At 41.0% G+C, this 26,747-nt stretch overlaps 2 protein-coding genes and 1 long non-coding RNA gene across 4 annotated transcripts in view; 1 reads left to right on the plus strand and 2 right to left on the minus strand.

Moving 5' to 3' along the window:
- Nucleotides 1-26,747, minus strand: part of LOC137470529 (uncharacterized) — a 250,412-nt gene that overhangs the window by 124,274 nt on the left and 99,391 nt on the right. The gene's annotated exons all lie outside the window — the stretch shown is intronic.
- Nucleotides 2-22,639, minus strand: CGA (glycoprotein hormones, alpha polypeptide). Of its 2 annotated transcripts, XM_068183995.1 has the most exons (4): nt 20,764-22,639; nt 2,961-3,067; nt 1,845-2,029; nt 2-401 (listed from the first exon to the last, which is right to left on the minus strand). In XM_068183995.1, exons 2-4 carry the CDS (start codon nt 3,058-3,060, stop codon nt 324-326), a joined length of 363 nt encoding a protein of 120 aa, XP_068040096.1. In that variant the 5' UTR covers nt 3,061-3,067; nt 20,764-22,639; the 3' UTR covers nt 2-323. The 2 variants fall into 2 exon arrangements, with proteins under 2 accessions (XP_068040096.1, XP_068040095.1); XM_068183994.1 differs by lacking the exon at nt 20,764-22,639 and having other exon boundaries at nt 2,961-4,723.
- ZNF292 (zinc finger protein 292) overlaps nt 24,354-26,747 on the plus strand; it is a 50,487-nt gene continuing 48,093 nt past the window's right edge. The window contains exon 1 of the mRNA XM_068183996.1: nt 24,354-24,564. Coding sequence (XP_068040097.1) covers nt 24,403-24,564 — 162 coding nt within the window. The 5' untranslated portion in view covers nt 24,354-24,402. The remainder of the gene's footprint in view (nt 24,565-26,747) is intronic.

A 26,747-nucleotide genomic window follows, 5' to 3' on the forward strand; every position in this document is an offset into this window, starting at 1 on the left:
AAATTGCATCAGAATCTATTTTTGTCTAAGATAATAAATCACCATTTTCCTCAATAAACATTGATGATTTAACTGACAGTTTATTTTAAAAATGGATCAAGCATTTGGTCATGCAAGTGCTGTATTTTATCCCTAATGGAAATAATTACACTTACTTAAATGCATGAAGAAGCAAGGAGGAGATAAAATAGCCATCTATCTTATCCAGAGGTCTACCCAGAGTCTTTACCAGAAAACATAAGGTTTTACACTGTGGTGCTATAAAAGCTGAAAAACAAATGTTCGTTCACCGTTGTCCTTGACCATTAACAAAGGGACAGGCTTTAGGATTTATGATAGTAGCAGGTACTGCAGTGACAATCTGTATGGTTCTCTATCTTCACATTGTCCTTAAGGGTAATCTTAAAAAAAGAAAACACACACATATAACAAATAATTAGGATTAGCTGCGCAGTAAAAACAGCACTCTCAAGTAACATATGTCTGAAAACTTTTTCTTAACTACAAAGTACACAGGCCCTTTGGGGTACATGTACTAGAATGACCTCAATACCAACTTATGAAGCTGCATCATCACTGTTTTTGAAGCTGTAATGTGAAGGTTTTCAGTAGTGACATGCATAGTGACATAATATGCTGCACTTTAACTTGGACATTCCTTAAAGTGTCTAATTTTCCAAAATTGTCAAGTAACCAATGTATGGAAAACCACAAAGTGTCCTTAAAATACATCACATGGGAATTACAACAACAAAGGCAACAAACACAAGAGTCACCTTTAATCTCAACCAAATTCTAGCTGCTGCCTCAGGGCAAGTATAGCATTGTCAGTGTAGAATAAGATCTATGTTCTCCTCAGGAGAAGAGCCAGGATTTGTACAGCATAGTTTAAAGTCAGGTATCTGGCTCTCACATCCAGTGGGGAACCAGTGCTCTCCTCGGCTGCACCCACTGAGGTGTCAATTGCCATTTGAGGGGTCAGAGGGGATCTCACCAAGCCTCCAGCTGTCACTCTAGAAACACTTTCATGGGGTTCTGTGTCTGCCAACCATACCCATATGATTTCAGTACCATAAGGTATTTCAAATGCACCAAATCTGTGAGTGGGTAACTCAGCTGAACCTCTAGCTGACACATTTAATGAGCCTGATTCAGGTCACCACAGGATAGACACCTTAGCTTGTTTCAATTAGCTCACCATTTATTACATAAAATGTAAGGTTTCTTCACTTGGAGCAGAATCACTCCCAAAATAACTGGATTTAGAAGAATCTTCCAGATGAATATTAAATGCTCACAGTACTTGCACACATTTACAGTTCCCTCTTGGCTATACTATGAAAAAGTAAAACACCATCTCAATTAATGTAATGAGCAGAGATGGTTTTGGTCCCTCATTCCCATATATGTAATTTATAGTATTGACCAGACACCTTCCCAGACAACACCTGTCTATGCAGGAAAGACATGAGGCAATTTACTTATTAAAATCAAATACACACTGCATAACATTTAAGGGAAGTGTACACATCCAGGAGAGTTGAAAATAGCGGGACAAGTCCATCACCAGAGCTGCAGGTGTCATGAGACAAAGCAGTTTCATAGAATCCAGTGGCACTGTACCAATTTCCTCATCCCAGCTGAATATCAGACTTGCTACTGGTTGATAATTTCTTCTTTAGAAAAAAGAAAGAACCAAGGCATAAAGGACATAAATGCCAATGATTCTTCCCTCAAACTGTTCTCCAGTGTCCTCCAGCAAAACCATATTCTTTACTATTCACTGCTTCAGCTTAATATTGCATTCTAAAAGAAGCTAAAGCAGACCTCATTCTCACCCTCACCTTGGTAAAAGCCTTTGCTACGCAGCATGTTGCTTCTGATGTAATATTCTTTGGAACAAGCATGGTCTTCTTGGACCTCATTGGAGTGGGATAGGCACGGGAGAAACAGCACCCAGTGCACTGGTAAATGGGTGCTCCTGGCTTGGAAAAGAATCTGTTCTCCCCTAGCTTGCACTCTGGACAACCTGCCATAAAAATAAAAGGAAGATAATTTTACTTTGTTTCCAGCTGTATTTTCATTTTCAAAAAGAAAGGGAAAGTGCAGGACATAAGAGGAAGCACAAGCCACATTCTGTTGCTTGATGTCTGCAGAATAGAAAAGCACAGCCACCAAAGCTCTCCTCTTTAGGTTTTTTCAACTCTGCAACATGCAGCAGCTGTAAAACTAGGCTGTGGCTTTCTAGGCAAACCACAAGCACTACTGGATCTTTTCTGGTTTTCTTTTCAATTTTGTAGATACTTGTGAAGGTTTGTTTTTGTCTACAGCACTAGCTATCCCTAGAAAACTTCCTACCAGCTGTAGATAGTTAAAGGCACCAGTAGGATTTGTAGTGCTTCTTAAACATTGCCTATTTTTAGGTAAGATTTTGTTATAGAGCACTTATTAAATGTTCAGTGGTACCAAGATTTTTGTACATCACATTTTCTTATATTTTATTTAAGGCTAAATAAAAAACCCTGCAACCTCCAAAGTACCCTTAAAATCTGTGTCTTTCACAGAATGCTACACCACCAGTATCCCATATTATAGGATCTACATAGGAAAAATATTCTGTATACTATGAGGAAAAGCTGTGGTTCTGCTGTTCCTAATGTTACATTGCAATTTAGTTCACAGGAGTACAAGAAACCAAACATTTCTATTCAATAGTGTTTCAAGGATTAAGGTTACCCACATCAACTTGAGGACATGGGCATCCGGGACATCGCTGACCTGGAGAAATTAAATTTAGGGAAGAAATAGGAAGCATGCTCATAGTGAAGTTATCTTGATTTATTATACTCTCATTGTCAATAAATGCAACTAAATGATAAAATTATGATATTTATAAAATGTGAAAATTTAATTAATATTCTTTATAATTGTTCTATTTCTGAATGCTGAAAGCAGCTTACCCTGCATGAGAAACTCTCCATCTGGGAAAGTATGAAGAAGATGTAGAAATACAGACAAAATGGTCAATGTGACAGCTGCATACTTCCCATAGCAATCCATGATCTGTCTAGAAATACAAATACACACGTTTTTGAAGGCTGAGACCAAAGGCAGCAAGAAAAGAACATGGCCCCTGCCTGACGGGGGTTACTAAAGTGGAAAGAAACAAAGTTTATGAGCAATACTGATATGTAGTGCTTTCCAGTGCAATGAATGAGGACAGTGGAAACAAGCATCTTCCTAATAGAGACAGAAAAAAAAATAGAGGAAAGAGAATGATCTGAAGCCCAGCTAAGCAGAATGGCTAAGAGGCTGATGACGTGGTAGTCACCTGGTGGCAAGGCTGGGTGCTGGGTACAAGTAACTTTACCTCCTCCCTCCCACGTTCCCAGTGAGTCAGTTCATACTGGCAGAAAACAGAGGATAAAGGAATTAAAAGCAGCAGGAAGAAAAAACATTGGCAACAATTTTGGAAGCATTAGAAAGAAGCATTTAGAAGAGGTATCCAAAAGCCAGTTCAGTGTATGCGTGTAGGTATGCATACAGGCTCTATGCAATCTGTGGTTTTCCTTCTCTGCTTGGACTTTTCCTGAAAGCTTTGGAAACATTGAACATGGCTGTTAGGCTCCTGGGAAGCAGCTGCCAGCCCGCTGTGACCTGCTCCTTCAACAAGAGTAAGCTGTGTCTGCAGGAGAAAGGTGGTCCTTCACACTGTTTAGATCCACAACCGCTTATGGTCCTGCCAAACATTTTGGGAACTGAATTGTGCTCAACAGCATCTACGGAGCCACAGAGAGTGGATTGGCTGGATCCCTCCCTCCAGAAAGTAAAGCACTTTTTTTAAGGTTGTTTTCTGTATATCCTCTTTCCAGTCCCTTAGAGGGGGTGTGACTGCTGGCAGACTTGCCTGCACTGGAACACAATTCCACAGTTTAATGTTAAGCCATGCTCCATCCAAGGAAACTTTCCCTAGAGTGCAAGAAGTCAGCTGGAGGGTCTCATGCCCCAACAGAAGACAGACAGACTTTTCCAAATTATCTTTTGCTCCATCATCCTGAGCTTTTTGATAGCCTAAATGCTTCAATGGCTCCAATAAACGAAGCCAGCCACAGGAATAACACCACGACCCTAGACAGATTATCCTGTTTTTCATGTTTTTGCTGAAGGCACTGTGGCATCCTTCACCCTAATTTTTCCAAAAAGATATTATGCTATAATTTGGTACATTGTCAAGGCTTGAGGGAATCCCAGAGGGAAGGTTTTTTATATTATATTAACCAAAAGGGGAATTGAAATTGCAGTTTTGCACTTCCTCTATTGAGTCAGATTGTCAGGCTCATACCAAAACCACCAGAGACCTGTCAATAAACCGCAGATGTGATCTTCTCTACTTTTCCAGAGAAACAGCTGTTTAGTCTGATGGTCTTGCTTTAATTTTCTGACTGGCCCCATGCTGTTAACCCAGCTAATGTTCTCACCACTCATTTCATCTCACCGTCAAATCCAAGGAAGCTTCTACTTTGTTCTATTAAATATTATCTTTCTTAAGCTACTGGATCAATATATAATGCCTGAATTTCAGGAACTCATTAGAAAGATGGTAATTTTAAATCTTTCCCAGCAGATTAATTCTCCCCTCATTATTTACAATATCTTGTCTTTTTCTGTTAAAGACTCTAAAAGATACGCTAATACCACAGGTTGTGTAATGTTTGATATTTGACAGCAATTACCACCATTGAGCAGGAGAAAAACACAAAGTTACTAACGAAGAAGTTTGGGACACAATCCAAAATCAAAAATTATCAATGTTTAGCTGCAATCTAATTCTAGAGCCTCATTTTCTCTTACTTACAAAGTAAGCTTAACTCTAAGCACTGATGTTTTAGTCCCAAAGTAACTTTTAAGTTAACGTTCAGAGCAAAAACTTTGACAGAATGGAAGGAGGAGGAAACTTTTGGAAAAGGAGAGAAAGAGAATGTCAAAACATATGCAATTATTCCTCTGTAACAATAATAATAAAATAAAAATATATTACCTCCCTTGTTCAACAAGAATAAATCAGAGAAAATGCAGGACGGTGTTTGAAGATGAGCTGTCCTCAACGCTTGGTGGTAAGTTCCCAAAACTGATGTATGAAAAAGTTGCATCTTTCTTTTATACCAGTAACAGCTAGATCATATTCCTCGCCCACATCTAAGCCATTGGATCAACTGTACATTTTCTCTAATGACTGAACATCACTTTATGTAATTACCAGCCCACCATGCTGATCTTATCTTCAACCTTTCATAGGGATTATTTTTTTCCTTATATAATGAAAAAAAGGTCAGATTGAGAGCACAAAGTCAGTGCTGTATGAGTTTCCTGGGGAACTCAAACACTGAACATCCATTTTTTTTGCTACAGTTTTCAGTGAACAGAAGCACATTTTTAAAAAAGAAAAAATTAATGTTTTCTAACACTTCTTTTTAAACTGGGGAATATTATTAAAAATATATTATAAAACATTACTATAGAAATGGCATTGTTTTAGCAGAGAATAAAAAACAGAGCAACAGTGATTGACACGAACATTTAGAAGAAATGTTAGTTTGTAAATTCTCCATTTGAATTTAATGTCCAGAAAATGAATGCATGGATAAACAGAAGGAATACCTTTATAAAGGTAAGATTTTTGGCAGGATCTTATCTTGTTTTTAGAATAAAGCTAATGCAATGGAGGCACTTCTGAAAACTGCATTAGAGTGCAGCTTAGACACTTGTAAATCCTCAATTTCAAGTGACAGAGTCTGTGTAGATGCTGGCTAAATAGGACGGGTCCTAGCGGTACAGCCCAGCTCACATCCATTGGAGGTTTCCCTTCCTCTTCTCAAAGGGGAGGCCAACATTCAAACACCTTTTGGGAACAGCCCCTGGCAGTGCAGACAGCCTTGGGTCGGAGCTCAAGACCCTGCTGTGTTTCCAAGTCCTGGAGAGTTGAGGGAGGTTCGCTTCAGATGTAAAAGCTCACTGCAGAAGTTAAGTGCCTAAAGCCTAGTTACTCGCTCTGGATTGCCTTAGAGACAATGGAGAGAAACAGCCCTAAACATCTATTTCAGTACAAGATTAAGCCACTTTTACCATGTGCCTATTTTTCATCATTGAGAGCCCAGGGTAGCTACCTTGGACTGCTTACTGTTCTACCCAGAGAGATTTACAAATGTTTTATAGCTTAAAAAAATTCTTAAACACCCAAAGGCTTAAAATTACCTTTTAAGGACCTGCTTTGTGTCACACACTGATGGAGATGGGATATTGAAAGAGAGCCCCTGCAGCTTCTCGTGTTCCTATGAAAATGAGGCTTTTATTCACCAATCAGTCTCTTACCAAAAGTTTATTGTATAGTTGGATTTGGTGAATTGCACCTCTGTAGATTTCTGCTCTTCAGTTTTCTTCTCCCTTGCCCTGACTCTCTTCTTAATAACAGCAACACCCCCAGACTCCATTTGCTATTTCAGACACATTTATCGCAACCTTTATCACCTCTGTCTTCACTAACAACCTCATCTGCTTCAAGGTGTCAGACACCTTTTTCTCTTCCATTTGTTCAACTCATCACTGTAACAAAGTTAAACTCAAAACAATTGTCCCCAGCCTACGCTTGGCTTGAAATTGGCTCCTGTTTCACAACTGAAGACGGATTTCTGCACGTGTAAGTTTGTCTGGTTTTTTTTTCAAAAATGTGTGCTGGTCTAATAAAAGATAATTAAATTTTTAAAAAGTCTCTCTCCCCACAATTTTTGCTTCATTGAATAACAAAAGCATACAGTTGAAATTTTGGAGCTATTGGTAAACATAGTTTCTTGAGAAGTGCTTCCCTGGAAGACAGAAGCTTAATATTTCCTGTAATTCAAAGCAAATTGATGAAAATTTATAAATTTATATAAAATTTATAAATTTTTTATAAAGTGCCTCTGTCCTGCCCATTTTATACTCATCTCAGCTTGCAGTCATTTGGGAAAGCCAGGAGGGTTTGTAATACTTCACAAAAGCTAGAAAATTGTTTTCATAGCAATGAAAATAAGTAAACTGTGTATTGTACATTTGATACTTTCCCATGTATTGTGGCAAATCATCTACTAGTAAAAAGCAAAAGCTATGCAAAACGTTTATTTCATCAGAAGGATTTAAGCACAGTGACAATGTTATCCCCATAGCGGGAAAAAAAAAAGTCCACAACCTACTACTCTTTCCCTATCAGAATGTATTAGGAAAAAATCTTGTGAAGTCAATGGAATTACACTGGTATAAAAGATAGTTTAAAAAAAGCTCCTATATTTATTAAGAGGATTTCTTACTTTAGCCGCTCCAAATCTCCAACTAAAAATACTTGGTCAAATCTGTCTTAATGTGTGACTGAATGAAAAATGAGAGAACAGAACGTGGCTCATTGTTTTGGAGGGGGAGAGGGCACCCTGTAGTTTATTAAATCACTTAGCGATACTCTCACAAGTATTTTTGCCACATTGATATCACAATTTTATGGTCTGTACAAGCATATGGATAAAAATATAGGTAAATATGTACCCCAAACTGGACCATCCAATATGCTTTGCCAGGATCAGTATTTTGCCATTCTGCGTTAGAAAAATGCAACTAATTGCTAAAATTTCCAAGTTTCTTCGAGGCAGTATGTTCCTAAATTGGACTGGGACTCTATTAAGGAACATATGTGACACTAAATATAGCACTTGTTAAGGCTGAAATCAGTGTGAACTCAGAACCTAAATATTATGAAGTTGCAGAACTTTTGGCTATTTTCTAGGAGCTGGCTCCCTACAGCTCCTTCTCTGGCTGTCTCTGGAAAGGAGAGCTCACGTCTCCTCCGTAGCTCTGCCAGATGCTGTCTCAGGGTATCTGTCCTACTTCCCTACTTAGCGATATCTGCTTATCTGCAGGCTGCTTCCTGATGCTGCCTCTTCCTTGCTAGAGGAAAGCTTTTCTACTTTGCCACTCAGCACTGACAGCCAGCACTGTCTGTAAAAGACTGCGGAAGGGCTCTCTTGCTTCAGAAAACAAACGCTTCTGCTCAAAAATAAGTCCACTCTATCCATAAACAGAAACATACCTTCCAAGTGTGTTTACATATTAGCACTGTTAAACAGAATCTGCCTGTTTTAATAAGGGTAAAACAAGGTTTACTATACCATACTCCAGCAGAAAAGACTGTAGAGAGCACACCTAACTTTTGTTTTTTAATTACTGCTATGTTCATCCCTGCCTTCTTTATTGGTCTTCCTAATCCCTGCTGACAAGTAAATGAGAAAGAAAAACCTTTAAAATGAAGTTTTGATAGCATTTTTGGCTTGGATGGATGAGCAGGTTGAGCTTTGAAGGATTTTTTTTTCAATAATAATTAATTTACATTTCAGAACTTCCTCCAAATGCAGCCAAAATCCACTCTTCATCATTTGTGCAAAATCAGAAAAGAGCAGTCCTCCATCTGAGAGAATGGATTGCTCACCAAATGCCAGAAACTCCTCTTTCCTTCTCCCTTGCAATCTTCAAATGCCTCCTTGATATCTTTGTCCAGCACTGCCCTACAGGCTGACACAGCACCCACAAGTGAGAGCCTGCACCAGACCCTGCACCAGAAGGCATCCTGTAGCAGTGGTACAATCTTTTGCATTTTGGGTGTCACTTCCTTAATTTCTTATGCTATCTTCCAGATGTTCCTAGGAGGAGAGAGGATCCCACATATCCCAAGTTGCTCCACACTGACTTAAGCAAATTATCAGGATGGCTGAAGAGAGAGAACAACCAGAATGAATAAGACCATGTCCTGAAGAGAGAAAACTTGCTGGGGATTCAATGGAACAAAAGAAGTAACTTGAGTATTAAATAAAGTGATATGCAGGTATTTCAGTATTCCATAGAGTCTCCCTACTCCTTCTCAGTTTGATCCTAATTTTTTTAGCTGCCATCAGTTTATTCACAGAGACAGTAACACCAGCTCAGTGCATGTGTTACATATACATGTGTGTGTACATATATATATATATATATATATACACACACATTTATATCTGAAAAAAGCCCCCCCCCCCCCAGAAAATACACACCATTAGGAGCTCCCTTCTGCTGAAATACTTCATACAGTGTTATGCAAAGAGTGAAAATCAGATTTCCTATTCTTTTACAGATGCTTTCAACTGATTATCTAAAATTATCTCTCAAAGCAATACTTCTTAGCCTCAGCATCCTTTGTTTAAAATTGACAGAAGTTCTGCCATTATTTCAAATGACACTGGATCAAGACTTTTAAGATTAGCTATTAGTGTTCTCAAACTTCAGCCAAACATTGATTATTCTGAGATAATAAGTCTTTCAGTACTTACTGCACATAAATAATTGACTGAAAAGCCTCTCCTATTCTAAAACCATAATGTAAAGCGGGCTCACTAATACATAATTTTTTTGTTTGTTTTTAATGGAATTAATATTATGGACTATGGCACTTCAGAAATATGTGCAATAAACATTACTTCATGCAAGATAAGTAAAAACTGTGCCACTGAAGAAAATCAGAAAGATTATAAGGAATAGATATATTTCTTCCCCTTCCTTACTGTGATTTTCAAGGTCAAAATGTTTAATCACTGCTTGTTATTAGGCAACTTACAGTACTAATAGGATGATGACTCCTGTTTAGCTCTGTTTTCATGCTTCTTTTATTAATAGGTTTATTTGAAATCCAATTCCTTTGAGCAAATTTAGAATAGATAATATTACAATTCTCACAGCATTGTAGGACACAAACAAAATGTCATTAACATGTAGGTTTAACTTCAAGGGCTTTAGAGATTGCATTTCAATATTCTTATTCTCTACTTTTAATTAATAAAAGTAACTACACCTCATAAGATGACTAAACAAGATTACAAGGTCAGGAAGGTCCATTCCTGTGATGTATAATGCTGCTGAGTTGAATTTGAGTTGTTAGACTCTTGAAACAGTAAATATTATTCATTTATTATCAGACAGAGGTAAACCACTGGACTGCATAGACTACTGATCAAATCAATTAGGTCAATGAATATGTTCCTGCAACACAAGGGTAGCCCCATAAGGGTAGCCTATGAGAGATGGATAATGCTGCCTTAAACATATCTCAACTTTTATCCCTTTTCTTGAAAAAAACCCACAAAACACACACACAGCCCTCAAACCATATGAATGCATCATTGCATGTGAGGTTTAGACTTGATAAATAGCCATGTAAAAGTGAAATGTATATCTCTTGTGCAGCTAAAACAAAGAAGTCTGATCAATAATGCAGGATGTCTCATTTATACAACTAGCTACTTCAGCAACCCTCATTATCTTATACAGTAATAATTGCTCAGTCAATTAGCTATTATCCTTTTCTAGCCCCAAATCTGAATGCTTTCATATGCTCACTGTATTATCTCTTATATTAGTAAAGGTTTATATTATTAATTGCTTTTACATTTCATAGAACTGTATTCCTTGATTTACAAACGAAAGCAGAAAAAATGCTCAAGTTCCTCAAATCCCAATCAAATTGCATGAAGCAGAAGTAGCCTACATTGCTGATAATTTAAAAAATGCACTGACATAGAAACTTAGCTGGGAAAAGTTTTCTGAAGAAAACAGGTTACTTCTATCACATCACCAAGAGGATCATTACCAGGTTGCTGTTACCCTCTCTTACTGTCACTGCACAAAGAAAACTGGCTGCCAGGTAATCTGGCTGAATAAAAAATTCACCATACTTAAGTTCCATATTGCAGCAGCACCTAAGAAACCCACACAGAGAACAAGCAGATAATGGTCCCTTGCCCTGGAGAGCTCACCATCTCATACTGGCTTTGGGGGACTCAAGTCGTTCCCCTAAACTCCTTCTCTTCAACCCATTTGGGCATTTTTCTTAAGCCATCAGATGTCAAACTAATGTTCTGAGCTTCACCAAAATTTTTATGTCTACATAGTGCAGCAGGTCATTTCCCTCACTCCCAGTGGTCTATTCTAATCATGTCTAAGCCATCCCTTCACACAGCCACCTGCCCTTTGGAGGAACTGTGCACAGCGTTTTTTTCACATTTGCCAGAGACTATCAGAGCAACTAATAAAGGAAATTAGACATGGTATTTGGCTATTGGCGTGAGTCAGCACATGGAAAATGGGCTAGAGTGTTATAATTAATGCCATGTTGGAAAGCAAAGTGAGCCAGTGTTGCCCACCTCTGTACTGTTGTCTATCAGAAATAAAAAGGGCTTACATTTACATAATAACACTTCAAAATAGAACTTACAGTACTTTGAATACTGGATATTTAGAGTTTATTTCCCACATTGTTGAAATGTAGCCACTCTCACACAGCAGAACAGTAACCATTTGCTGCCAACAATATTACATGGCTGTCTTCAGGGGCCAGCAATCCATTAAATTTATATCTCAATTTTAGGCTAAATGTCTATCTAACTAGACTATAAAGGTCTAAGCTGTAAGTTTTGGAGGAGGGAGAAGGCTAGGGAAGGCAGTCTGAAAACCAGAAAAAAAAATTAACATTGCTATTTTATATTATTTTGTGATTCACACTATTTGTTAAGGTAAGTTTAGAACACAAAATGAAAGATCTGAGAAATGACTGAATAGTCTCCTGTTCAGATGGTCTAGATGGTGTGTGTTTCCTCTTTTCTGACATGAAAAATACAGTAGGAAATGCTTCAGAGGACCACTCCTTGCCTCAATACTCAGGAATTTGTTTGAGCAACATTCTGTGTGCACTTCAGTAGTAAGCTGTCAAGAAGTATAGATTATTGGTATTTTACCCGTGCACAAGTGCACAGAAGGAAAAAAGCTACCACAGTGGGATTCAAATCCCCTCAGCTTTAGACACGTGCAGTACAGATGGCCAGTGTCCCTGCTGGTTGCTCTGGCAGTCACTTGAAAGACACAGGCATGGTCTGTCTTAGCTCTCGCCTTAGAATAAAATGAGTGATGCCCTACAATTGCTTGCTTCTCTCCACTGCTTACAGACAGGTCAAGAAAGCTGGCTTAGATAGTCATATCCATTTTTTAAGATATTCACAATGAACTAGATGAATCCAGTGCAAAGCATCATTAATGTCTTGTCTAATACGCTGGAATGAATATAATAATGTTTTTTTTCTTTTGCAGTTAGATAACCTAAGAGACATGCTGTAAGTAGAAGTTCTCTGTAACCTCCCACAACATATCCACGATGTTAAAAAGGGGAGGAAAGTGAGGATAGATCTTATCTGCTAATTGCCTCCCAGATTCTTTTTCTTTGTCTCTGTTCTTTGTAACCTCTTGTTTTAGTGGGTATTGAGCTTGAAAATTCTCTGAAGTAAAGACTATCCTTCTATCCAAATTACTTTTATCCATGATGTATGGTCCTAAACAGTATAACAACTACAGACCAACACTCTGTTTGCTTGATACTGAGAAGGGAATGCTCTGTATCCTTTGAAAGGATGATGCTGCAAGAGCAACAGACTTTCAGGAACATAATCACCTTCCCAGAGCTATACACAGGTAGGAGTAACTTCACCAGGACCTAGAGTCTGATAGGTGTAGAGAAGTCCACAGACTAACACAAATGCATTTAACAATTTCAGGTTTGAAATCATAGAAATATGCATTGAGGATTGTGAGCTTGTAGAGTCCTTGGTGGAGGCAGGTACTTACAGACTGGCAAAAAGTCATGCTGGCAAGTGCCATGCACAATCTTTAAAATAAACCTTCAGCTCCAGCTTCACAATGTTGATATCTGAGAGTGCTCTACATGCTACTTTAAGAAGGCAGTCAGACCTTTTGGCTGGCAAGCTAATAAAAACATTTCAGTGTCACCACTTGTTAATTGACTGTATTTTTTTCCTGCTAATATCCTTTACAGTTTTTTTTTTTTTGGTAGTTTATAAAAAACATTTAAAAAGCCATATCTAGATATTAGGTAGGAAATTCAGAGGTAGTACAGCTTTGCTACTTCTACTGGCTAGAACCAAATACTACCAAGAGAAGTATGACTAGGGAACAAATGTTAACATTTGATATGTCTTGTCAAGCTGAAACATGCATTTTTAATTTAAACAGAGCTTCACTGCAGCACTGAACCAGGCAGAGTGCACTGACCAGTGAAACCAGATTTGCTGCTGTTTGATATGCTGCAGAACATGGCAATACAAGTGATTCATTACAGCAAATAAGGTCACAAGTTTACCATTGATTTATTGGTTTAAAGGGTTGTGTGTGTGAAATCAGCTCACTCTGACAGGGAAAAATAAAGCTCGGTGCCAATATCTCTGTGTTTTAACAGTTTCCTGGCTGTTTGCTTTAAGTCTTCCACCAATGCTGCTTTAATGTGCAGTGAAAACAGAGGAAGAAACATTCTTGGGAACTTTTTCAGACTAACATCCATAGCACTATGCTTTAAAAACTTATATTAAGCAAATAATGAATTAGTACTCACAAACATACGATTAGTATTCTCAGAACACACCTTGCAGAATTGCTCAGTGCAAACAGGGAAGACAGGGGATGTAGTGAGTGATGGGTTTAGTTTCCTGGGGTGTACAAAAGAGTCCTCTGTGATTGCCATCAGTTTATGTTGGAATTACTCATCTTGCTGCCTGTAAACCAGTACTGGGTCACAAGTTTCTGGATGGTGGTCTAGCAAATGTTTCCAAGAAGAAATATGAACTCTATGCACATGCTTTCCCTCCCACTCAACCAAATCCTACATACAAAGTTGTGATCAGTGCCAGTTACAAATGAGGAATGAGCAAGCGCTAACCACGGAGTAAGTAATTCACCAGTCTAGCAAATTAAAGTCTAACAAAATAAAATTTAATGCAGAGGAAAAAGTGGGGAAGGAAATTTGGGTGGGGAGGGGGGAAGCATGCATGGATATGAACTGATACTTTAATTATTTACCATATTTGGAATGGATCTTTGAAGGCATGGCTACATATAATCTACAAAGTTTACTTGAATGAGCCTGAGATTTGCCTCATCAGACAGAGGCAACTGCAATTCCAGACAGACAGCTGAACTGAGTTTCTAGATTCCCTCAGAATCAAAAGCAGGGGAAAAGGTACTTTTAGACCTATTTTTGACAACTATCTCAGGCCAAGACAAATTGACCATTCTCCTTGGTTATAAGGGGTAGCTAGACATCTATCTCAGATGTAAATATGTACAGCTGCACTTGGGATTCTTACATTTGACCAGAGAAGGCTCAAAACAAGCCCCCAAAACCCAAAACCTCACCTTTTAACACCCCACCTAAATTTACTCCATCTACTCCCTATTTCATTCACTAGAGTTTTTGTCAGAGCATCACTACAGATACCGAGGTTCTGAAAACAGGTTTAAAAACGCCAAGGCAGGTATCAACAGAAGATCCAGAGGCATTCTGCAGGCACCAAACGGCCCCAGGATATCCAGGCTGTCACCCGGCCCCGTACCAACACCCCGGCTCAGTCACAAAGCAGCAGAGACACGGCAGCGTGCTGCTGCCACGTCTGAATTGCTGTGTTCAGCTGAGAACCGTGGGAGCCACAGCAGCACCCGGCGCCGCTGGATTGCTGCTGTACGCAGGATCAGCGCGTTCCAGGCGCCTCTGCACAGGTTTCCCTGCTCGGGGTGGAGCTGACAGATCGATCTGCCCGCGGCCACAGCCGAGACTCGGTGCTTGAGGCGAGGCTGGCACACGGCCGGGCTCAACGCCTCGCAACAGCCAGCGGCGGCTCCGCTTACCTCTGCGCTGCCGCCCGACCAACACGCCCTTCCCAGGCATCCCGGTGTGCGCAGAGATAATATCCAACAGCAAGCGGACATTGAAACACAGCTCAGGGCAGGGGATCACACCAGGTCCCCAAGCGAGCAGCCTGCACTGTTTGCAGAGCAGGCGCCGGTGTGAAGTCTCATTAAGTTCGGTAATGTCGCAAGTGCCAGCGATTTCAGAGGCATTTAATCATGTACTTACACGCTGGCCGAGCGGGGTGTAAACAAGCACACACGCTTTGCTGATTACAACAATTTTTTGACACTAAGCACACACGTGGCAGAATGGTATTGGGATTGTCAAGTACAAGCTTAGAGAGTCCAAGCCCTTGATGCCACGATCCTCAGCGGGGCGGGGAGGGGGCGGTGGGGAAGTTAGAGGTGGCTAAGTTAGTGGGCTGTGAAGAAATCAACCATGAATGTTCAGAGAGCTAAGTGAAGTAGTGTTTGAATCATTAATGACGATTTTCAAGAAATAACAGCAAGCAAGGAAGGTTCAAACTGTAGAAAAGTATAAATGCAATATTTATTTTTGGAAGAGAGAATAGAGAACATAGAGCATTTTATATTGTCAGCCTTTTATCCCCTGAAATGGAAAAAAATATTAAATAAAAAATCGTAAATACCTGGAAGATTATGATAATTATTAAAAACAGTTGAAATGGGTTAGTCATGAGAAAAATTGTATCAATTGATGCTAATCTCATTCTCTGACAGGATAATTGCTTTAACAAATAAGTGCAAATAGCAGATATGATGCATCATGACAATGACAAGTTTTGACATTGTTCCACATAGCATTTTACTAAGTAAGCCACGTCAGTGCATTCCAGAGATAAGTAGCAACCCTGTAGGTGCACAACATTTGTAAAATTATTCTCAAAGTGCAGTAATTGATGGCTTGTTGTCATTCTGGGAAGCTTTCTCAGGAGGAGTCCCACAGTACGTCATCCTGGGAACAGTATTTTTTTATACCCCACATTCATTTAACAGCCTGGCTGATGGCATGTGAGCGCACTCACACAGTTTGGCAGTGATATCAGCTTGGGTAAAGTGGCAAAGTGCTGTGAAGGATGGAAATAGCACTGAAATGGGTCTTGAAGAATCAGCCTAAAATCAATCAGACAAAATACAAACCAGACAACACTTTGGAAAGAGAAATCTAATGAGGGCAGAAATTTAAATATAGAATAGGAAACGACTGTGTAGGCAGAAAACAATCTGGGAGATCACAAACTAGAGCCAACAATGTAATAGATGACACAAAGAGTAATCATTCCACTTAGCTCTGGCAAAGTCCCAGCAAATGAGAACTGAGTTGGGCACTGGACACTGTGCCCCAAGAAATAAAAACTGCACTCCATCACTGAGGGTGAGGGACACATATGACAGCAAGGAAAGTAGGAAATACCAGCTGTGAGGAAAGCTCAAGGAATGAGGTTTATGTGGCTTAGAAATATGGCAGTAAGTTGTGAAATAAAGAGCTCAGGGAGAGGTATTATAGTGGCACTCAAAAATGTAGTAAGCTACTATAAAAGATTTGGTGGCTATTGTTCCACTGTGACAACTAGAGAAAGAACAAAGATCAGATGAATTTCCAGCAGGGATTTAAATAGAATACTATGAATCCAATCAAACAGTTCAGATTGCGAAGCATTTAAACAAGCTATGTTAGAGGCTGTGAAATCTTCCCTCCAGAAGTCCTGAGCCTGTTTCTTTTGAAATGCCACACAACTTTGTTTGTATGATTAATAAAAATACTAAAGGTGTACAAGGTCATCAGTGAGTTTGAAAGGCTGTTTGGTGTCTGTAAGCCAAAAGTAACTGAGTATTGCTACATCATTGCAAGTCCACCTCACACTGATTTGCTGTTTCTGCAAGCATGGGCTTGAGCGGCAACAGGATCAGACCCACATTTTTCCTTGCACAATGGTCCCTAAGTAATGGCATGCACGTCTCAGATCTTTTAATGTAACATAATTTAATGCAGGTTTTGTATTTGAATGGTATGCATAAATCACTGCAAAAGAATTGCTATCTCACTATAAGACAGGAGTTACTAAACTGTGTGTACTAGACAAAGGAAATATTTTTGAAGAGGTTTGCCTGAGGCAGGATTTAACAGAGGAAGTTAATGCATTCCAGCAAGAATCTCCACCACTATATCTCCATCACTCCATCCAATTGTAAGTAAATCTAAGGCTCTGAGTGAGGAAAATTTGTAGCATAAGGAACGTAGATGAAAAGTGTGGGATGGCTGTTGAAAATAAATACATAATTTGAAACAAATTCTTAACTGGTTACATTTTTCAGCATTTTCTTATTCCCATGACTAACTCTCAGCTATAAGATTGAGGTTTAATTTAATTCCAATAAATAAATTTTTTAATCAAGAATTCATTAAATTTCCATCTTTTCATTTTCACTGCAGTGGTTTCTTTTTCTGTGCAATGATTTTATCATCTGATTGCAATCAATATTGCCATAACAGGCAGTATATGTAGTTCATCACCAGTCAGAGAATTATAAGAGATTACAGGACATTTATACTACCTCTTCTTAAAGTCCATCCCTGTACCTCATCCTCCTGCCATTTGCAGGTTGTACCATTTTTTCCTTCTATTGACACAGGGATCTATATTTTATCAAAGGTTTTCAATATTAATTTGCTGGAAAATGCAATGAAATATTTAAAAAAATGTGTTGCTGTAAAACATGTTCTTGAGAAGCAGTTTTATGTTTTATCATAGCAAAGAGCTGGGTGTCACTAGTAATTAAGTGGTTACTACACTAAGTAATTAACTGGCTATAAAACAGCTAAATAATGAAGAATCAGGAATCATGCACAATGCAGATCAACAGGAAAAACAAAATGTTCTTTTAACTGATGTTACACCTACAAGTAAATTCTTCCTTTGCCTATTAGCAAAATAATCAGTTTTTTAAATATACTCTCTCCTCTTCCTCCCCAACTTGTTTTACAAGAATTGCCCTATCCTAGTGCTCAATCCTTTTCTTCCATACCCATGAAAAAGATTCAGTTCTTAGACACTAAATTAAAGTAACCACCAAAAAAAAAAGGAAAAAAAAAAGGAAAGTGTTTCTAGTGTTTCTGTGGAATCCTCCTAACTGAAAAGCCAAATCTTGCCAAATGGGGAGGAAAATGAAGAAAATAATGCAATGATGGGAAAACACATCCATCTCCAGGACACACTTTCTTTCTCTTAATAATTTTTTAAGGTATAGCTAGAACTCTGCTAGATTCTCTTAATGAGAACTAAACTATTGAGGATTTAGGCAGTATGCACTGGAAAACAAACAAAGGAAAATGATAAACAGAAAACACAATTAGAAAGGTAGAAAGGCACCATTAATTACAGGTATTAGCACTGTGGTTTGTGTTAAACTATGTAAATGAGAACATATCCACTCCCTTGCTTTTAAGATAGCTCTGAAAATATTTTGTAACATTTCCTTCTGAAAAAAAAAAGCTCAAGTCATAACCCAGGCTGTATTTTCAAATGTGCTGTTCTCCTTCATCATTAATTTGCTCCTTTCTGCAACCTGAAAATGGATATGGCAAAACTTTTTCCATTTCTTCCCCCAGCTTATGCAAAGACAACCTAAGACCAGGCTCTGCTCAGTTGGTTTTATTCTTGCTGTTAGACATATAGGTTATGTTGATTACTGAGTAATATATAGACCTATATCAGTGATTTTGAATATAGGTGAATGTGGGCCCAGCCTTGAAAGAAGGCAGCAGCCTCATTAAGGAAGATGTGACTACACAAGATGAATTTTCTTGCCTCCTTTGGAGTTTATGTTTTATTTGCAATTAATTTTCATGATCAGATCCCTTTGCACTAATCTACCATTCTACCATTTTCATGAAGTTTCTTTTGTAACCTTGTGAAGAAATACTTACATGCCTCAGAAATAGCACTATTTATTGTCTAACATGATAGCTATGTCTGTTTCAACATATTCAATAATCAGTTAACCCATTTTCCTTCACACACTACCATACTTCAGCTTGAAAAGCTTTTGTCCTAACTGATGCTTACTTTTACTGTTTCCAGACTGAAATTACACTTCTTTTCACCTTTTGTTTCTCTAGGCTAAATAAACCATTTTTCTCTCCTCTCATGAATCAGATTCTCCATTTTACTGATCTTTCTTTGAGTCCTTCTCTGTACTGCCTGCGGTGCAATCTCATCTTTTCTGAATGATAGTGACCAGAATTGCATAAATCATTTCAGATGAGATGAGACCAATGTTTTTATCTGCAGTATCTAATGGAAATAGCTGACCTGGCATGTCATGTGATTTTAGTAACTTTTTTTGCAGCTGGATTATATTTATGAGTTGGTCATCCTCAAGTAACGCAATGAGCACTTCCTACCCACTGTTACTTCCAGCTAATGAGGTTCTTCCCCAGCAGAAAGTATTGCTACCAGTCTCCTTGCATGTTGTGTTATTAAAATTAATCCGTTCTGTTATTAAGGATCTGAAGGCCATCTAGTCTTGATCCTTCTCATATTGAAATTGTCTCACTATTTTGTATCATCAGCACATTTCTTTGTTATAGTTCATTTTTCCCCCTACACCATTAATGGAGATTTCTGCATGAATAAAGATCTTCTGATGTTTCAGATGGGTATGTGATAGGTTTTTTTTTCTTTCATCTCGAATGTGGAAACATTCATTTTCATATCTTCTTTCTCATTAACCCCTGCTTTAATTTCCTTTGTAAAGGAAGCTGAGCTTCTCAAAATTCTCACTTTATTCTTACCCTTCTTAATATTTTTCAAGTAATCATATTGTTCCATTCCTTTCAAGCTTCTGATTGTTCCCAATAACCCTTTTGAAGTGGCTATTTATCAAGCTGGGACTGACTGTCACTCTTGTTTGAGATTTGAATTACAGATATGTTTTTTCAGAGAGATTTGGCAGCTGCCAAACTTTTTCCACAAGCAGGCCCTCAGCCACTTCATCATCACCAGCTCATTCCCTTAGTTTCTTGAAGTTTGACCTTTGAAATTAGGAACCTTAGTTATCAACCTACTTTTGTTCCAAGTAGTATTTTTCCTAATTATTCTTCCAAAAACTATTTCTCTCCAGACTTGAAGCCAAACATCTCCAGCACACCTTCATGCTCTCTAACAGAAGTTCTTTGACATATTTTCCCAATACTAACTCAAACAAGTTCTTCGTTATTTGTCCTGCTGCTGTTTGTTTCTTAAACATCTATCACACTGCAAATTCTAATCCTCCATTAATCCCCTTAACTTCCCAAACACCATGAGTGTTTTAATATTTGTGTGATCCCATCCTAATCTTTATTCTGTCATATCTTCTGTTATCCCTAAAAGATCTAGTTTTGTTGCCAGGGCTCCAGTGATATACAAATATCACAGCTGTTCCTTGCTAACATGACATTCTCCCTGGAAGAGTTAGTCCTCCTCCCAACTCCTGGCTACATACAGTCTAAGCTACACTGTCATCACTATTCCAACCCTTTCTCTTTGCTGTCACCATTCTAACCTCTGATACTTCCTGTGCTACTTGCTCGATTTCCCTCTTCCACTACCTAAAATCAAATGGTGGGAGACTAATTTTATTTTATATTTAAAGCTATTTCAAACAACTGATAGGTAAATAACCCACATACAGGGGAGTTTAGGTCATGAAGACTCCTTTATCTCTTAACGCCTTTCGAACCAGGCCCTGCATCCCAAAACATAAAGAGTATGTGATGTGCCTCCTCTAAATGACAGCTTTGAGACATGAGAATCGAAGTATGGAGCTAGGAAAACACCACAGTGTAGAAATAATGAATCAGTCAAGGAAGCGGCAAGAATAAGAGAACAGGGAAGAGTGTAATTGAAGAATAAGAGAACAGAGAAGAGTGTAATTGAAAATAAATTTCTGATGGTGAGGAATACTTACTGCTATAAGCCCTTATCTTAAATCTTTATTTCTAGCACACTCAAGTCAAGGACTTTCAGGTCCTCTTGACAAAAAATTCTGTCTTTGAACTGGTGTAAAAGTCCCTTTCCCTTCCAGTCTTCCATCCTTTTTTTGCTCTTTCTCACCATCTTCACAGTCTTTGTTCTTGGACTGTTTTGGTTGAGTTAGTTTTTGTCATCCCTCCTTTTAATTGTCCTTCATCTGCTTCTCTCTTCTCTGTATTTTCCATTTTAACAGCAAGTGGATTACTTGACTATATTTACAATTATAGTCAATGAGTCTACTTCTGCAGTATAAGCCTCCTCTCTCTTATATTCACGTTCTTCCACTGTCACACAGCCTGCCCCACATGTCCATGAAGAAAACAGGTATCTGAAAAGAACCTCTTCTCTGCACAATCTCTTTCTCCTGCCAACATTAAGCAACAGCTCTTCTCTTCCATGAGCTCTACCCACCACAGTGTAGCTTCTGTTAGGAGTCAAATACAGGATGAACAACAAGGCCTCATAGTTGCTCTTTATTCTTTTCCTCTTTCTCAGGCTGTTGCCACACTTGAATCAGTTGCTGTCATCACATTCTCACTGTTGTCAAGGGAAAAAAAAACCTCCTTTGTTATTCACCACTGTTTGTGGTCATTCCTTCCACTTAATAATTATTTTCTGGGTCTCTTAGATATATGATTTGCATTTGCAATTTGCCTGTGAGTCACGATTAAAGGCAGGAGTTCTCCCTTGCACAAGGCCCCTGGAGGCTTAAGTGCAAGTCCTCGTCAGGGCAGCACAACTGAAGGACAGGCTACTTTCCGCTTGACCCTGAGGAGAACAAAACAAACAACACTTACTCTACCCTCTCCAAGTGCTAACCTTTGGCATGATCGAGAAACCCATACTTCCTTTCTCCTTCCTTCCTTCCTGGCCTGGGCTCAATTCAGAACACCCCCTGGTCAAGGCAGAAACAATACAGCAAGCTAAAGCAAGGACAGAGTATCAGTTGGGGTATTGTGGTTCACCCTTAAGTGAAAATAATTGCAAACGGCACAGTATAGGACAGGGTTATCCAGAGAAGAAGATATTTTAGATCCTGCAAATACATTAAGTGATTGAGAAAGAATAAATAGGTCTTCATGCCATTGTTTCTAGCATTTGCATCACTGACTAGTACTGGTGTTACAGGTGGTTTGTTAGTGAGGGACGTATACAAACCAGATTTAGCCGGTACTGCATTAATCTTAAATGGAAAAGCTGATAGTCTTCTCTTCTTCTGTTTGTAACAGAATGGATTTCCTGTGCAATAAAAGTCAAGAAACTTAAAATGTTCCAGGCTTATAAGTTGCAAATAAGATATCTACTTGGATCCTTGTATGGAAACAAGAAACATATCACTTTGGGTTCACTGCTATGACCCAAAATGTGGTAATTTTTGGACCAGATTCCCAGATCTGTCTCCAAAATGTTGCATATTCAGGGATATCACTGTTAATGTCTACACTTGCAGACTAATATTGCTGCAGTTCTGGAAGAACCTCTTTTCTTCCCAGCTCCGATTAAGTGTTCGTTTCACCATACACCTCAGCTTTCAACTGCATGCAAAAAGTAGGTAGTGGCATTTGTCTTCTGTGACAAAAAATAAGAGAACATCAACTCAATCCCATGGTCATACGAGATAAGGTAGTGAGTATGGGATATTGAGTTGCACCTGGGTCAGTGCAAGACTGAAAGGCATATTTAGGGGTCTGCTGGTAGTCTCTTCTAGTCAAAAGACTGTTACACCCAATTCAAGTTTGTGTAAAGTATTAGTGTTCCTCATTTTTCAGATGATGTGAAATGCCCAGCTTAAGACAGTGCTGGCTGGCTATGAGAAATTATTCAGTTCAGTTCAGGCAGGGCTCTCGCTGCTGTAATACATTTCCTCCTCAATTCCTCAATGAGGAGGACTCTTCCTCAATGGCAACATGAAGAATGTGAAGCCATCAACACACGTCAACCTGTGCAACCTAGAAGACTGCAAAACATGTATCCATGCCAATTCAGCGTCCATCAGATCCATGTTTTCTGTCTCACCAGAATCAATGCCTCAGGCCCATCTCCAGTACTTCCAACACCTTTGACAGATGAAGGAGTCTCCTCAGCTAATTTAGTAGATGCAGGTGAAATAGAGATTTTTGGAGTTCACTTGAATTAACAAAATTAATTAATTTTAACCTTTTACTTGAGAAACCTCTGCCATGGTACAAAGAGCATAAGAAAATGCAAATCTCTGAAGCTTCTTACATAAAGGACAATGGCAGAGAAGACCAGGAGATGCAAAGAACCCAGATAAAAGGGCTCCTCTGTCTCCAAGCTTATCAAGACCGACAGACGCACTCAGATAAGCACCCAAGGACCAAAAACGCATGCGCAGAGGAGGAAAGTTCAAAAGTTCGATCCTGAGGAAGACCACAATCTTCAGCCTCAAGAGACCACCAGAGACCACCGTGCGACCACCACAGCAAACCACGCATGCCCAGAAGGGCGTGGACCTATTTAGCATGAGAAGCGAAGACAGGCGGGGCCAGGAGTTGAATATGCATGGCAAAGTTGTGTAATGTATTGCATATGGAACACCTTTGGGAATAAAGGTGTGGGTCAGACTGAGGCTCAGGGCACAAGTTTTTGGAGAACTATCTCACTTGTGCCGGGCGCTGACATACATACCCACTTCATAACTATATCGAGTTGCGGAGTCTATTTATTTATTCCGTGTATCGCTTCACAGGGAAGTACAATGTCCATCATTGGAGCTTTGCACTATTGTGAGCACATCACCAGTGTGTGAGAGGGTGTTTGGCTCAGCATGCAAGGGCAACGAAGCCCTCCAGAACCTCTAGATCTGTTTCATTTGAACAGCCAAGCTGCACTTCCCACTTCCAATTATGAAAGCAGGATGATCTAGGTGTGAAGAGAACTCAGTGGCACCCTTGAGGCTAACACACTTCTGGCAGAGGAAGAAAGGTGAGGTAATCAACAAGCCACAAAACGTCAGTGGTGTCGGCCATGGCCCGTCCAGCAGCGGTTCGTGCCACATGGTGCTCTCAGGTGGAGGAAGGACTGGACGTGACCCTTAGTGCCATGGTCTAGTTGACGTCATGGTGCTCAATCGTAGGTTGGATCCAATGATCTGAGAGGTCTTTTCCGGCCTAACTGATTCCACGATTCTGAACTCTTGGGACAGCGGCAAAACCCGACCGATCCAACCCGCCCCCACCGTCGGCGAGGCCGCCGCCATTTGCTGCCGCTTTGCCGCCAAAACGCGTCGCCGCGCGGGCGGGGGAGGGCCCCGTCACGTGGCCGCGCGGGGGCGCGCCCCGGCGCGCGTGGCGTCGCGTCACGTGAGGCGGGGAGGCCCCGCCCCCTCCCCGGCCCCAGTCCTTTGCGCCGCGGGGGGACGGCGGGCGGTGCGCGCGCGCGCGCGCCGCGCGCTCCCGCGCGTCTCCATCTCCTCCGCACGTGACCCCCCGTCCCTGGAACGTGGCATTGTGTAATCACGTGACCCGGGAGCGGAGCGGGGGGAGCCGGGGGAGGCAGGCAGGGAGGAAAGGGGGGCGGGGGGGCTGCGTACGCGACGGAGCGGGGTGCGAAGATGGCGGACGAGGAGGCCGAGCGGGAGAGCGGCGGCCCGGGCGGCGACCTCCTGGAGCTGCGGCGCCTGCGGGAGCGGCTGCTGGAGCTGGAGACGGGGCTGCGGGAGAGCCGCGAGCCGGCCGTGCAGGCGGCCACCGAGTACTGCAAGCAGCTCTGCCAGGTCAGGCCGCCTCTTCCCTTTTCCCTTCCCTTCCTCCGTGCCCTGCCCCCGCCCGCTCCCTCCCCTCCCCGGCAGGGTGTGTGTGTGTGTGTGTGTGTGTGAGAGCTTGGCCAGGCCGGAGCGCGGGCGCCGGGCGGGACCAGCGCCGCCCCCGCCGTGGGGAACCCGTAGCCGGCGGCCCGGTGCCGCGGTCGGCGCGGGAGGGGGGGAGCGGGGACTCGTTGCTCGGGACCCGGCCGGGCGACCGACGCCGCCGCTCGTTGTGGGCTGAGGCGGAGCGGCGCCCGCGCCCGCTGCCGCTCCGGCCCGACCCGTAATCCCCATCCCCCGCTTCGCCTCCCCCCGCCCCGGTTCTCGCGGTCTCCAGGCCCCTTTGTTGTGCTCTGCGGCTCGGCTTATCGAAGGGCCCTTTGTTCCTGGCGGTGGCGGACCGGGGGCCCCCCCGTCCCCGTCGCTCCGACACCCCTCCTCCCCTGGGGGCGAAGGGAGGGAGGCGGCGGTCCGGGATGTGGGGGCTCCGCCGCTCCTCCGAGGGGCCGGGCAGGAGCTGGAAGTCCGTCCCGGATCCCTCGGCGCGGGGCTTCTGCTCCATGCCCTCTTCGTCCCCACTGCTCCCTTCCCTATCTCGTACACTGGAGGGATAGTGGAGTTTCTGCCATGCTGGGAAGGTGGAGATGGTGGACTATACGGAGTCGCCGGTGGTGGTGGGTGGCAGGTCTGTGATGTTGCTCCCCGTTTTCTTGCCCTATCAAGGGAGCGCAATCCCACCTCGGGAGAGGGCTTCCGAGCCGGCACTGTTTGAAGCACCATTGTGTGTAATTATTCAGCCGTCGGGAAAAGGCCCGCTTCCCGGAGCTTGGGCTGGTCCTAAGGCAGGGTTTGTTTGCAGGTGTTTCTTCTGAGCTGGTGAACCTGCTGAGTATTCGTTCCTAAACAAACTTTGTGGTACTAGCTCCACAGACTGCTGAAAAAACAGACCATTTTAGTCATATCTATGTCTATACATGGCCTTGATTTCTCTTGGATATCCTTTCTTGGACAGCATTAGGTGCAGCCCAATGTATAAAACAAGTTCTCAAATTCTAGCCCACATGTCCTAAACCACTACTTCTGTAGCTTTACTTTGTTTAATAGTCTGAGTGATACAAGTGATAGTGTCTGTTTACACATTACTGTCACCCATTCATGGACAATCAGGCAAATTGTTAAGAGGTGGAATGGATAAGAGGGAATTCACATGGTTAGTTTGAAATGTGTTTTATTTATGATTTTGTATCTGGTTTCTTAAGGAGTTGATTCTTGGTGGCCGTTGTAGCATGCTAATTTCACATCTGTCGCTTCTGGATTAAATTGGGCTCTACTTCTTACTAACCAGGAAGATTTGCTATTAAATCTTTTAAGCATAGTTTTATTTTGTATATACAGAATTCATATGTCAGGTTCCTTTTTCTCTGGTCAAAATGTATCATATTGTGCCTGGTTAGAATGTCCATGTCGATGCACAGAAACGTTGGTTTAAGCACAGAGAGATTGGTTTGTGTTGGTTCAGATCAGTGTGTTCTTAGTCTATTTTATCTTTGTGCCTACTTTCTTAACTTCTTGCACTGAGAGGTGGAAATCTGCCTTTCCTGGCTCCGGCTCGACTTGTGAATGAGCTGTTCATTGAACTGAAGTAGTGTTGGGTAGGTGGGAATGAAGACTCCATCCTTGACGTGTACAGAGTAGATTACTGAGGTCTAAAGCAGATTTATCACTGAAATCGTGGTTACATGTTCTTAGCGAGTGGCTTCATGAGTTGATTGATTGATTTAAAGTTTAACAAATAGGAATATTCTTATTACTTTAATGTCTGTTACAAACGTCTGTTGTAAGGCCCAAGTTTACTAGGTTTTTTAACCATGCCCTTTTTCAAAACAAGTTTCACTGAGCAAATCAGTTGTATAGAAACTGACTTAGAAATCATGCTGTTTTGAAATGAGTTACTGTTCCTTCCCTACCAAGACTTATAGCATGGCCCTATCGGTTTTTGCAGGCTGATGTGTAACACTGAGGGTTGAGACATGCCATTCGGTGCTGAAAGATTCTGCTTTTTTGAATTTTGAACAGACATCTAAACTGATGCTTAAGATATTAAAAAGTGTTGGTAGGCAAGTATTTTTGTACTGGTTCAGCAGGCGTTTTTT

The sequence above is a fragment of the Anomalospiza imberbis genome, chromosome 3 (assembly GCF_031753505.1).
Source record: "Anomalospiza imberbis isolate Cuckoo-Finch-1a 21T00152 chromosome 3, ASM3175350v1, whole genome shotgun sequence".
Lineage (NCBI taxonomy): Eukaryota > Metazoa > Chordata > Aves > Passeriformes > Viduidae > Anomalospiza > Anomalospiza imberbis.